The sequence below is a fragment of the Heterodontus francisci genome, chromosome 42 (assembly GCF_036365525.1).
Source record: "Heterodontus francisci isolate sHetFra1 chromosome 42, sHetFra1.hap1, whole genome shotgun sequence".
NCBI classification, from domain to species: domain Eukaryota; kingdom Metazoa; phylum Chordata; class Chondrichthyes; order Heterodontiformes; family Heterodontidae; genus Heterodontus; species Heterodontus francisci.
Window position 1 is genome coordinate 6,884,798 of NC_090412.1, and position 14,373 is coordinate 6,899,170.

The 14,373-nt window shown below is 46.8% G+C and overlaps 1 protein-coding gene across 1 annotated transcript in view; it reads right to left on the reverse strand.

The window, feature by feature from the left end:
- Positions 1-14,373, reverse strand: part of LOC137355306 (protein transport protein Sec24A-like) — a 63,065-nt gene that overhangs the window by 20,107 nt on the left and 28,585 nt on the right. The window contains exons 14-16 of the mRNA XM_068020292.1: positions 8,046-8,101; positions 5,334-5,534; positions 4,306-4,429 (exon numbers count right to left, since the gene is read on the reverse strand). Of these exons, the coding sequence (XP_067876393.1) occupies positions 4,306-4,429; positions 5,334-5,534; positions 8,046-8,101 (381 nt within the window). The remainder of the gene's footprint in view (positions 1-4,305; positions 4,430-5,333; positions 5,535-8,045; positions 8,102-14,373) is intronic.

Consider the following 14,373-nt stretch of genomic DNA (forward strand, 5'->3'; position numbering starts at 1 on the left):
TGAGAGCAAACTCATCAGCCAGAACTGCGGCTTGTCAGGTTCTATGAACCATCTGTTCCTCTACATGTGTCTTTATGGAGAATGGGAGAGAGTTTTTAAATTCCTAGAGCAAAATTACTTCTCTGAGATTTTCATAGCTAAGCTGTACTTTAAGAGCCCTCAGCCACTGGACAAAAGCCAGCTGTTTACTTCTTGCAAACTCCAGATAAGTTTGATCAGCTTGCTTCTTGAGGGTTCTAAACTTTTGGCGATAGGTGTCCGGTACTAACTCATATGCCACGAGGACAGCATTTTTTGTCAGTTCATAACTGGGTGAACTCTCATCTGGCAACAGGGAATAAACCTCATGGGCTTTTCCGGTTAGCTTACTTAGTAGCAGGAGAGTCCAAGCCTCAGCTGGCCACTTGGACTGCCTTGCCAGTTTTTCAAAAGACACAAAAAGCGCTTCCACATCTCCCTCATTGAATTTTAGGATCAGTTGGGAGAGTTTCAACAATTCTGCACCCAGCCCTGAATTACGCTCCACCATATTGGCCATGCTTTCACTGGGGTTACTCTGTCGCCCCTAGTTAACTCAAGCCGCCTCAGCTCTCTCAATCTTTGCATTCCTTCTGGAAGGCTCTTTCTTTCTCTCTCTCCTGTCTCTCTCTTTCTTTCTCTCTCTCCTGTCTCTCTCTTTCTTTCTCCTGTCTCTCTCTTTCTTTCTCTCTTTCTTCAAATTCAAGTTTCCTCTGTTCCAATTGTATCTTTGCTAGCAATACCCTGTCAGAGTCTACTTCTAACCCTGTTTCTGCTTCTTCAGATTCAAGGAAAAAATGGTTGGCCACTAGTCTTAGCAGTTCAGACTTCCTAGCCTTGCCACGTACAGTGATCCCACACTGCTCAGCCATTTTACTCAACTCCTCCATAGACAGTGCTTTTAACCTATCCCAAGTTACTTCCCCTGGCTTGGGGAGCTACTAGCTTCAGTCACAGACATGTTAGTATTCAAGCACACACAACCACAAGAAAACCTGTATTGAAATCTTTTCTCTTTTTGATTGGGATCAGTTTGATTTCCCACTTCCAATTTCTGATTTGTCTGCGGGTCAAATCCAGGATGCTAGCTCCCAAATTTCTGTTGCGACCAGGCGGGATAGGGGTCTAGGGGTTCCCTCTCAGCCTTTGCCTGGTCTAACTGTAACAGGGTTTAATTTTAAAAACACTGTGTTTTTAGCTTCCCCTCAGTGAATCCTTGTTCACTGCTTTCCGATTATAAAGCAAAGAAATCAGACAGGTTTTCTTAGATTTAAACAAGAAAGGGTTATTAATCTTAATCTCTCATTCAGTTAACGACTACGAATATGTGACGCAATGACACCAGCATGCACATGCGATAATACACACGCAGATAGAGACAGAAACAGTAGAAGGAATAAAGGGGAAAGGTTTGAGGCACTATCTGGATTGTAGTTACAGTCCTTTGAGTTTGATGTTGAGTCTTTGGTTGCCAGTAAGTCCTGCTGTTCGTTGGGGCCCAGTGCATGCTTTAACTTGTTTCGATGTAGGAGTCTTTTCTCTCATGAGGTTTACGTGTCTTCAGTGGGTCCAGAGACTTGTAAGAAAGCGAGAGAGAGCCATCCAGGAGAGAGGCTGTCTTGTTCCAGGTTCAGCTGCACTCTGCAGTCTAATTCAAACTGTCCTGTGTCTAGTTCGAAAAGCCTGGACCAGCCGGTTAGTTGTGTGACCAGCTGGTTTAACCACTTCTGCGTTTGTGGGTTCCAAAGCTCTTGGTCGGTTGGTGGGGGGGTAGTGGGGGTTGGTGTAGTGCTGTCTCTTACCCCAACAAGATGTGGATCACCATTGCCCAGACCAATCTCTATTAATTGAATCAGTGAGCAATTCTTTTGTCTCTCCAAGCACTGTCTCTTAGTATGCAAATGTCCTCCAGCCAAGTGTCTGGTGATCTCTTTTTAAACAAGTAATTTCTTCACTCCAGCAACAATTTAAAATTAATGCTCATATGATGAAATTAATATACCTGGTCTTGCCCCACACTGTGTGTTGCCTCTTAATGGCCAACAAACCAAATCAACTGGAACAGAAAATCAATTGGTGGAAGTGGGGCGGCACAGTAGCGCAGTGGTTAGCACTGCAGCCTCACAGCTCGGTTCTGGGTACTGCCTGTGTGGAGTTTGCAAGTTCTCCCTGTGACCAGGTAGGTTTCCGCTGGGTGCTCTGGTTTCCTTCCACAGCCATTGTAAATTGCCCCTAGTGTAGTAGATTGAGGGAAGGTGGGGATGTGGTAGGGAATATGGGATTAATGTAGGATTAGTATAAATGGGTGGTTGATGGTCAGCACAGACTCAGTGGGCCGAAGGGCCTGTTTCAGTGCTGTATCTCCCTATGACTAAGTGGAGTATGTTGTTCCATCACCTGCAGCTTCCCCTCTGCTAATGAAAGCCCTAGGTTGACTGCTCAGCTTATCCTGGAGTATAGCATACATTTCTGGTCATCATGCTATGAAAGGGATTTGCAAGTGCAACCAACTGAGCCATGGCTGACAGCTACAGAAGTGAGTTTCCTCATCACAGTGACACAGTGTCGTCAAATAGAAGCCAGCCACTTCTTACAGATGTGCAAGTGTTGGAGAAGGTGCCAAGATACAGAACAAGAGATGATAATAAAAGAGGAGGCATAGGAATCCCCAGTGTAAGGAGACAAGGTGTGACAAAAGGGTAAAACAAATCTCTATCTCTACGGTGCAGTGAATAAATAATTGATTGCAAGGGAACATTGCTGAGATATATTACATATCAATGGCTTGATAAGATATTACGTTTAAATGGGGGTGGGGGGGAGAACAGTAGGATCAGAGGTTCTAAATATAAACTAAATAAATTTAGATTAACTATCAAAGGAAGTTCTTCACACAAAGGGTGATAACACCATCGTGGGAGCATCATCACAACAAGGACTATTGTGGATCAAGGCATCGATCCACCATTATCACCTTCACAAAGCAACCAGGGATGAGAAACTAAAGTGGCCTTTGCCCATATCAGAAGAACATTTTTTTTTAAACTATCTGGAGTAATCTGTCAGATGGTGGTAGATTTCACAGGCCTTCGAAATACAGTTGGATGCTGGGCCAGGAGAGATGGAACATTGGAGGGACAAGATTCGTCAGGTAGGATCTCTTTTCTTGTCCTTATTCCCTTCCTGATCTGTAAAGAAGTGGCTTGCTTCTATTTAACAACTCTCCAGAACAGCATGGCTGTGATAAGGATATTCACTCCTTGAGGGGTCAGTCATGGCTCAGTTGGTTGGACTCCCGCCTCTGAGTCAGAATGGTGTAGGTTTATCGTCCCACTTCGGAGACTTCAGCACAAAATCTTGGCTGACACTCACAGTGCCGTAGTGAAGGGAGTGCTGCACTGTTGGAGGTGCCATCTTTCAGATGAGACGCTAAACCGAGCCCCGTCTGCTCTCTCAGGTGGCTGTAAAAGATCCCATGACACTACTTCGAAAAGCAGGGGAGTTATCACCGGTACCCTAGCCAATATTTATTCCTCAACCAATCACTAAAACAGATTATCTGATCATTTGTATCATTGCTGTTGTTGGGAGCTCGCTGTGCACATAGTGACTGCCATGTTTCCTGCATAAAAACAGTCAGTTGTGCTTCAAAAGTACTTAATTGGCACTTTGAGACAGCTTGAGGTTGTGAAATTCTCTGTATAAATGCAAGTCTTTCTTTTTTTCTTAGTAGATGTGGAGCCCAGTCCCTGACACTCTGCAACACAGCATACAGCATTTTGCAACGTAACTAAAGCCACTGCAGGGGCGTTCTAAGAACAACAATGACCACTTGCATTGATATAACACCTTTAACATAGGAATCATGAAGCTGTTAAGATTAAATGGATTTTTTTGAACTGAACCAAAAGATAAATACAATATCTTATGATCAGACATGTGCTGATATGTTATGATATTACACATTGTTTAGATCTGGAACTTGCTGCCTGAAAGGATGGTGACAGCAGATTCAATAGTAAATGGATATTACTTAAGTGGAAAAATGTACAGGGCTATGGGGTAAGAGCAGGAGGAGTGGGACTAATTAGATAGCATGATGCATAAGCATGATGGGCCAAATGGCCTCCTTCTGTGCCATACGATTCTATGATAAAGGGTCCCAAGGTGCTGACTGAAGTGTCTTGTGATGCACCTTGGAATGTTTTATTTCAATAAGGACGCAATATAAATGCAAGTTGTTGTTGCAACTTTGTTCTTGAAGTCACCATTACCGCAAACACTCACCAATGGAAGCAAGGTCGGTGTATCGCTGGCTCAACAGGAATAAATCCACTCCGGTCTGCTGGCCACAGAACTCGAGTGCAAGCACCTTATAGAAATCAACGGCTGGTCCAAGGTGCTTAGCTCCCTTGTGGAGAGACAGATGGAAAGAAAAGGCCATTAAATTTGAGCACTTTGAATTCAGAACCACATGTATGTCTTTTCTTGATCGCTCGGTTTTATTTTATACATTAAAAGTGCGCACCATGAAAGGTGGGGTATTTGCAACTTCGGAGTAACAAGGTTTGGCAAGTTCACTGTGGGAAAGGAAACACCATTAACAGATCACAATGCACACAATTTCAAACCATTAAAAGTAGCGATGCAGATTAATAAGGCCAAAAAAAAACAAGCACTTGAGTTTATTTCGCAAGGGATGGAATTGAAAAGCAGAGAAGTTATGTTAAATGTTAGTAGAACCTTGATCAGAGCGCACAGTGGCAGTTCTGGTCTCCCTATTATAAAAAGGATATTGAAGGACCAGAGAAGATGCAAAAAAGCTTTACAAGGATGATACAGAAACTGAACTTTCAGGAAAGATTGGACGGGCTGGGGCTCTTGTCTCTCGAAGTGAAGGCTGAGCTGTGACCTGATAGTGGTTTTAAGATTATGAAAGGGTTTGATAGGGTTGACATGGAGAAGATTTTTCCAATTGTGACAGTAACCAAAACTAGGGACCATAAATATGCTATTCACTAATAAATCCAAATAGGGAATTCAGGAGAAACTTTTTTACCCAGTGATGAGAATGTGGAACTCATTACCACAAAGTGCAGTTGAGGCAAATAGTATAGATGCATTTAAGAGGAAACTAGATAAGCGCAAGAGGGGGAAAGGAATATAAGGATATGCTGATAGGGTTGATGAAGAGGGGTGGTAAGAGGCCTGTTTCTGTGCTGTATATTCTATGTAATTCTATTGTGAGACAATCACTTTCTGAACAGTACGATTGCTCCACTAAGGTAATGGTCATAGAAGAAATTTCAACCTACCAGAGTACTATCTCCAGGGTCTTCCCGCGGTTGCAAGGACCCACAGCCTTTGTTGGGTAACTGGGTCAGAAAAGCAGACACACGGCCACCACAATATTTTAGGAGTTTCTGAGCAGCCTGCAGTGCAGGCCCAAATGCGCACTGTCTCTTCTGAGTCTCTCTGAATGTAATCGGCAATTCCTCAAGCAGAGAAACAACAAGCTGTGGCAAAGAAGCGGATAATTAGCTGATGAATTATAACAGGCATGGTCACATTCAAACATGTAGCCATGAAGGAGCTGAGTCACATGGATCTTTGCTTAATTTCACAATTTGATTCAGGCTTTTTACTACTGATACATCTAAATGTATATCAGGTTAAGTTAGCCGAACAGTTATTGTTGGATTTCAAGATATTCACCATCCTTCCCATGTATAAAGCACATGGAATCAAAAGGCAGAAAAACTACTGAACCTGTAATAATAAATACATTATTATGACCCTTTACATGCAGTCGTCATGAGACAATTACCAATGACTTTCACGAACACAGAACTCATCGGGGGTTTGTAAGCTGTGTCCTTCAGACTGCTCATGGTTGCCCTTTACAAGATGAGGTAGAGTTCCTAAAGTGCTCGGGTGTGCAGTACTTTTATATGGTTAATCACATAAGATAAACATGAGGTTTGTATGTAAGCGTGTTTCTATTACGTGCAGTTAGTGCATGAGTACATGTGGCAAATACATCATCATGTCAGCAGATACATGGAGCCCCCTCCCCCCACATGCTAATTAGTGTTACTATGTTTATTGCCATGAGTGACTGCATCTGTCCTGGATAGCTTTCACTTACTTATCTTTCTTAGATATTTATTGGAGAGCCCCATCCCCTCTTCATGCTCCCTCCTGGATCTCAGATGGTGCTCGCCCAGTAATTAAAACTCCAAACTCCCATCATCCCTCACCCAAGTGCTGCTCCCTGCATCTCACTGCAACTGGAGACCTATTTAATCCTTCACACAACCATAAACCATCCTCTACATAATGCTATCTATTTAACCTGGTTTACAAACTCATACGTAGCAACCCAGAGACTGAGAGATGAAATCCGGCAAAGCCAAGTTGTGAAAATGAATTGAATGAACCTGGTAATTTGCATGTTGGCACAAAAGTTAGATAACCATGAAAGCTACAAGGTTGTTTTTCAAAACCCACAAATGTTCACCAATATCCTTCAGGGAAGGGACCTGCCATCCCAAATGGTTTGGCCTACATGTGACATAAGAACATAAATAAATAGGAGCAAGAGTAGACCATTCCACCCCTCAAGCCTGCTCCACCATTCAATAGGATCATGGCTGATCTTCTGGCTTAAGTCCACTTGCCTGCCCACTCTCCATATCTCCGGAGAAAAGAAAGGTATCAACCTCAGTCTTGAATATACTTGAATAAAAGATGGAGCATACACAACCCTCTGGGGGTAGGAAGTTCCAAAGATTCACAGCCCTTTGAGTGAAGAAATTTCTCCTTATCTCTGTCCTAAATGATCAATCCCTTTATCCTGAGACTGTCCCCATGTTCTAGATTCCCCAGCCAGGGGAAACAGCCTCTCAGTATCTACCCTGTCAAGCCCATTCAGAATCTTGTATGTTTCAATGAAATCACCTCTCATTCTTCTAAACTCCAGAGATTGTAGGCCCAATTTACTCAGCCTCTCATCATTGGACAACCCCCTCATCCCAGGAGCCAATCCAGTGAACCTTCACTGTACTGTCTCCAAGGCATGTATATCCAGTCCTACACTACATTGTGGACTCTCAATACTCTTGGGACAACTAGGGATGGGCAATAAAAACACGTGCAGAATTATCTCTTTAAAACTTTGCTGATATAATAATCTGAATTCCACGATGTGCACTTTGACTGACTTCGTAACCACAGTGACATCACAGTGAACCTGCATTACCTCATGTTGAAGTGTTCCGAACTATGGTTTGCAGACCACACCAGCCATGGAGTCACCCACAAATTCAGCTTCTCCTCCTCTGTTCCAATATTCTGGGACTGGAGGTTTGGAAAAGTCTGTCCTCAGTCCTGTTCACTCATTGGTGGATAAATCCCAAGTCTGAACACCCAGTTAGAATTGGCAGTTTGACGTGTATGCAATTTAACAGTAACCTGAACTTAACCTTAATAGAATATTTGGCAATGCAACATTTAACCTCCCTGACCAATGATTACAATGCTTCATTTATTCTTGGGAATTGTAATAAACTTGATCCAAGCAAGTAGCAATTCTGGTACCTGATGGAATCAGAAGTTGAATGTGCAGAAGGAAAGAGTGATATCTTTGCAAATAGTAGCAATCCTGGCACACCAGATGAGAGTCATTTCTCCTCCAAAACCCTTCCCCAACACATTGTAATTGACTAGTGGGTTAGGAGAAGATTCGGTAGCACAGAGAGTTAGGAGGCTGTTGAATTCACTTCTAAGGTTTCTTGTTGTGGCAGAAACTATGTCAACAGTCAGGATTAGGTGGGATAGAGTGAATGAAGGAAAATCAATTGCAGGAATATAGGAACAGGGCAGGTAAATGTGATTAGGAATACTTAGTCACACGGAGAGTAAAGACCAACTGGTTCGGCTGAATGGCTTGTTTCTTTGTTGTTATAACTTCCATCTAAATCATTTAATACGAAGCTGCATTAAAGTGAGGGAGGGGATCACATTACCTGTCGGCTTTGTTGAAGATTCACCAACAACCTATCTTCACTTGGAACAAAGATATCTGAAAGAAGACCAAAGTATGTGATCATTATGAAGACTGCAAACTCTGTACATCAATAGAAGCTTAATCAGCACCTGTTGATTCAAGACATCAGCTCACGTTCAGTGTGACAGCAGTGTGTACCATTGACAAGATGCATTGCAGCAACTCACCAACGCTCCTTCAACAGCTCCTTCCAATCCCGCGACCTCTACCACCTAGAAAAACAAGGGCAGCAGACACATGGGAATACCACCAACTGCAAGTTCCCCTCCAAGCCACACACCATCCTGACTTGGAAATATATCGAAGATCCTTCACTATCATTGGGTCGAAAATCCAGGAACTCCCTCCCTAGCAGCACTGGTGTGTGTACCTACACAACATGGACTTCAGCAGTTCAAGAAGGCAGCTCACCGCCAGCTTCTGAAGGGAAATTAGGGATGGGCAAAAGATCCTGGCCATGCCAGTGATGCCCAGATCCCATGAATAAATAAAACAAAATAACCGCAGCATCAACAACAACAACAACTTGCATTTATATAGTGGCTTCTAACATGGAAAAAAGTCCTAATGCACTTCACAGAGGGATGATTGGAAGAGAATGGACGGCGAGCCAATGAAGATGATATTCGGAGAGGGGCGATGAAAAACTTGATCAAAAATGTGGGTTTGAGGAGGAGAGGAAAGTGCAGAGGGTTAAGAGGAGAATTGCAGATCGTGAGGTCTAGGTGCCCGAAAGCACAGCCACCAATGGTGGGGCAAAGGAAAGGACGTGCAAGAGGACAGTGTCAGAGGAGTGCAGAGTTTGCGGAGGGGAGCAGGCGTGGAATTGCACGACTGGTGGAGATTTCAGAGATAGGGAGGGCAAGGCAATGAAAGGATTTAAATAAAAGAATGCAGATTTTAAGGTTGTGGCATTGGAGGACCGGGAGCCAATGTCAGTCAGGTTAGACTTGCTGCAGGATTAGGATACAGCGAGCAGAACTTTGAATGAGCTGACGTTTATGCAGGATGGATGGTGGGAGACTGGGCAGGACAGCATTGGAATAGTCAAGCCTGGGGATGGCAAAGGCATGGACAAGTGTTTCGGCAGCAGATGGGTTGAGGTAGCAGTTGAGGTGGGCACAAGAGGTCACAGTTCAAGGATGCAGAGATCTTGGAGACTTCTAGGGCTAGAGGAGGTTATGGAGATAGAGAAGGGCGAGTCCATGGAGGAATTTGAAAATGAGGATGAGAATTTTAAATTCGAGACTGATAGCAAGATACTGCTTTCTGTTTACTCAAATACAATTAGTGATATTTGATGTTTATCTGCTAGACAGCTGCTGAGAGACCTGGTAGTAAAACAATGGAGGAAAGGGCAGCAGATGTGGTTTAGACAGTGTCCATGGGACACATTGTCACTAGACGAGATTGAAAACTACTCTGCACAACACAAAGAATCATTGTCATCTGCACACTGTGTGACAGCTGACACAAATGCTACAGCTCAATATTAACTCCCCCCACCGCACAGGATGAATGGGAGACGGTTGAGGTGGGGGGGGGGGGGGGAGAGGGAGGGGTTAAGCGCATCCCAACACACTGCGCATGCACCCGACACCTTTTTTACAGCTGTGGGTATTGAGGCATCTGAGGGTCTTGTCATGGAGAGATGGGACACTTCATTAACAACCTTAAATCAGGCCCTGACTGTGCGATTGGGGGCTCAATTTAAAATGCACTGCTGCTACATGGGTTTCCCAGAGGTAGGAACATCCTTCGGTGAAAGGGAGGCAGGTGCTGCCAGCTACACAAGCTGTGCCTTTTACAGCACTCCTTGTGGGCCAAGAGGGCTAATCCCTTCCCCAGGCCCCTCGAGGAAGCCTTTGGCCTCCCCCAGCCCCAATCGGCAACCTCTCTTCCTCCCTCCACATCACAGCCTCTCTCTCGCAGCCTTGATCGCTGGCCATCACCACACCACACTTCACGAGTGATTCCTCCCGCCCACTGGAGAAGCTGTCAATCTTGTTGACTGCTGGGCAGGAAACAGATCAAATAAAGATAATGCAGTCCTGCCATTAAGCTGTGTCGCTGGCCTTGCTGTGTTTTTCAACAGTTTTTGGCCTCCTGGCACCTTCCCCATTAATATTGGGATCGAACTACGCCTCACGCCAGTTCCTTTTGACAGAGTGAATGCTTTGGCAGTCACAATAACACTGCAGTTATTGGGAGGCTGAAGGTGGAGTTTGTAAACCGCAGCCTGAGTGGGGGCCTGGACAAAGGGTTGGTGAGGACACCCTTGTTCACAGTCCAAGGAACATATGTTGAAAGCTGATTCTGGAAAAAAAAAAAATTTTTATTTCCAAACTATACTTTATTCATAAAAATCTGTAAAAATTACATTGCCAAACAGTTTCCAAACAGCACCAAAAAATACAACCATTGCAAGGGAGATCAGTTTCCTTCAATACTGTCATGAGTTTCTTCCCAACCCTTCCGTTTCACAATTGTCATGTCAATTACAGTTTTACATTTACAGCAATTGAGAATATTAACGATACAGTTTGAGGGGTTTCCCATGGATCCAGCCCCTCAGTCCAGCTTGGTGGGGGAACCTTACACTGTGCTCTTTCCCCATTGAGCCTTTGCTGCGGCTGCCCCAAGCTTTAGTGCGTCCCTCAGCACGTAGTCCTGGACCTTGGAATGTGCCAGTCTGCAACATTCGGTGGTGGACAACTCTTTGCGCTGGAAGACCAGCAAGTTTCGGGCAGATCAAATGGCGTCTTTCACCGAATTGATAGTCCTCCAGCAGCAGTTGATGTTTGTCTCGGTGTGCGTCCCTGGGAACAGCCCGTAGAGCACAGACTCCTGTGTTACAGAGCTGCTTGGGATGAACCTTGACAAAAACCACTGCATCTCTTTCCACACCTGCTTTGCAAAGGCACATTCCAGGAGGAGGTGTGCGACCGTCTCTTCCCCACCACAGCCAACGCGGGGGCACTGTGCGGAGGGGGCGAGACTTCGGGTGTGCATGAAGGATCTGACGGGGAGGGCCCTTCTCACCACCAGCCAAGCTACGTCTTGGTGCTTGTTTGAAAGTTCTGCTGATGAGGCATTCCGCCAAATGACTTTGACGGTCTGCTCGGGGAACCATCCGACAGGATCCACCGTTTCCTTTTCCCGTAGGGCCTTGAGGACATTCCATGCAGACCACTGCCTGATGGACCGGTGGTCAAAGGTGTTTTTCCGCAGAAACTGCTCCACGAAGGATAGGTGGTACGGCACCGCCCAACTGCATGGAGCGTTCCGCGGCAATGTGACCAGGCCCATCCTTCGCAACACCGGGAACAGATAGAACCTCAGCACGTAGTGACACTTGGAGTTTGCGTACTGGGGATCTACACACAGCTTGATGCAGCCGCACACGAAGGTGGTCATCAGGATGAGGGCCACGTTGGGTACATTTTTCCCGCCCTTGTCCAGAGATTTGAACATCGTGTCCCTCCAGACCCGGTCCATTTTAGATCCCCAGACGAAGCGGAAAATGGCTCGGGTGACTGCCACGGCGCAGGAGTGGGGTATGGGCCAGACCTGCGCCACGTAGAGCAACAACGTGAGCACCTCGCACCTGATGACCAGGTCCTTACCCACAATGGAGAGAGATCGCTGCCCCCACATGCCCAACTTTTGTCGTACCTTGGCTACTCGCTCCTCCCATGTTTTGGTGCACGCCCCGGCCCTTCCGAACCATATCCCCAGCACCTTCAGGTAATCTGACCTGACGGTGAAGGGGACAAAGGATCGGTCAGCCCAGTTGCCAAAGAACATGGCCTCGCTCTTGCCGTGCTTAACTTTGGCTCCCGAGGCCAGTTCGAACTGGTCGCAGATGCTCATCAGTCTGCGCACGGACAGCGGATCCGAGCAGAAAACGGCGACGTCATCCATGTACAGGGAGGTTTTGACCTGAGTGCCTCCGCTGCCTGGGATTGTCACCCCTCTTATGCTCGCATCCTTCCTAATAGACTCAGCAAAGGGTTCAATACAGCAAACAAACAAGATCGGGGACAGAGGGCAGCCCTGTCTGACTCCAGATTTGATCGGGAAACTTTCCGATTACCACCCGTTGATTGAGACTGCGCGACTGATGTTTGTGTAGAGCAGTTAGATCCAATTGCAGATTCCCTCCCCAAGCCCCATTTTGGAAAGCACGTCCATCATGTAGGTGTGCGATATCCTGTCAAAAGCCTTCTCCTGGTCCAGGCTGATGAGGCAGGTGTCCACCCTCCTGTCCCGTACGTAGGCGATCGTATCCCTGAGTAGCGCGAGACTATCAGAGATCTTCCTGCCGGGTACAGTACAGGTCTGATCGGGGTGAATCACCAACTCCAGAGCAGACTTGACTCGACTGGCTATGACTTTGGACAGAATCTTGTAATCAACATTAAGCAGTGAGATGGACCGCCAATTTCTGATTTCTGCCCTCTCCCCCTTCTGCTTGTAAATGAGGGTGATGATGCCTTTTCTCATGGACTCTGACATGCTGCCGGCCAGGAGCATACTCTCGTATACTTCCAGCAGGTCCGGGCCGACCCAGTCCCACAGGGCCGAGTACAACTCGACCGGTAAGCCGTCGCTCCCGGGAGTTTTACTCGTCTCGAAAGACTCGACGGCCTTTGTCAGCTCGTCCAGAGTTAGCAGCTTGTCCAGTCCCTCCCTCCTGCTGTCATCTAAGACCTCTGTGATAGATGACAGGAAGGACTGGGAGGCTCTGCTGTCTGTGGGCTTCGCGTCATACAGCCCAGCATAAAAGGATTTTCTGATCCTTAGTATGTCGGACTGCGAAGACGTTACCGAGCCATCTTCTTCCTTCAGGCTGCTGATAACAGAGCTCTCTCTGTGTACCTTTTGGAAGAAGTAACGCGAGCACGTCTCATCCTGCTCGATGGAGCGGACTCTGGACCGGAAGATGATCTTGGAGGCCTCCTTGGCAAAGAGCGAGGCCTGCTGGCTCTTCACCTCTTGGAGGTCCTCCTTGACCTCGACCCCCACTGACTGCAACCGGAGTAGATTTTGCATAATTTTCTGGAGTCGGGACAGTTCCCTCTGTCTCTCTCTCGCCTTCTGAACACCTTTGTGGATGAAGAACCTCTTGATGTTCTCCTTAATCGCTTCCCACCAGTGAACTGGAGACTCAAAGAGGGGTTTCACGGTCCTCCAACCTTTGTAATCCCTTTTGAGTTCCTCAACGTTCTCTGGGGTCAGCAGTGTCGCATTGAGCTTCCATGTCCCTCTGCCAACCCGCTGGTCGTCCTGTAAGTGACAGTCGGCCAGTAAGAGGCAGTGGTCGGAGAAGAACACCGGCTTGACGTCGGTGGATCCGACCGTGACAGCACGGGACACAAACAGGAAGTCAATCCTGGAACGGGCAGACCCGTCCGATCTTGACCATGTGTATCTGCGCTGCACTCCGTCTGCAGGTTTGCTGAAGACGTCGTGCAGTTTGGCATCCTTAACTGTTTCTATTAGGAATCTGGACGTAGCGTCCAGTTTGCTGTCGTCACTGCCAGATCGTCCAGCCGCATCGATGATGCAGTTGAAGTCACCGCTGAGGATGACCGGCCTGGACGTCGCCAGCAGCAGTGGGAGCTGCTGGAAGACGGTCAGCCGCTCGCTGCGTTGTACCGGGACGTACACGTTGATCAACCGGAGCGGAGCGTTGTTGTACATCACGTCTGCTACGAGGAGGCGGCCGCCCACCACCTCCTTAACTTCGGAGATGGTGAAGTTACCTCCCCGCAGCAGAATACCCAGGCCGGAGGAACGGCAGTCATTACCCCTCGACCAGATCGATGGCCCGTGGGACCACCATCGCGACCACTGCCTGTAGGTGCTGAGGTGTGGTATTCCACACTCCTGCAGAAACAGTAGGTCAGCTTTGATCTTGGCAAGGTAATCCAAGGTTGAAACACATCGCGTAGTAGATTTAATGCTACGCACATTAATGGAAGCAATTCTTACACCCATTTTTTACTAAAAATTAGTTGTTGCTTCCCATACCATTTGTCCTCGCTAGTCCCAGTCCTTCGGGATGTTCCTGCATACCCATCGTGTGCGCAAGCAGTTTCACGTTGGTTGGGCTCAGAAACCCCTCCTGATTTTTCATGCAGGGTTTGTGCCGCTCGGGTGACATCGGGGGGGGGGTCTTGTAGGCAGAGAGGATTGGGTTGTCCTCAGCTGCTTCCATCTGTTCCTCCTCGAAAACATCACAGCTCCCAGTCTCCCGGAGCTCAGGTGCGCCAGACGTGTCT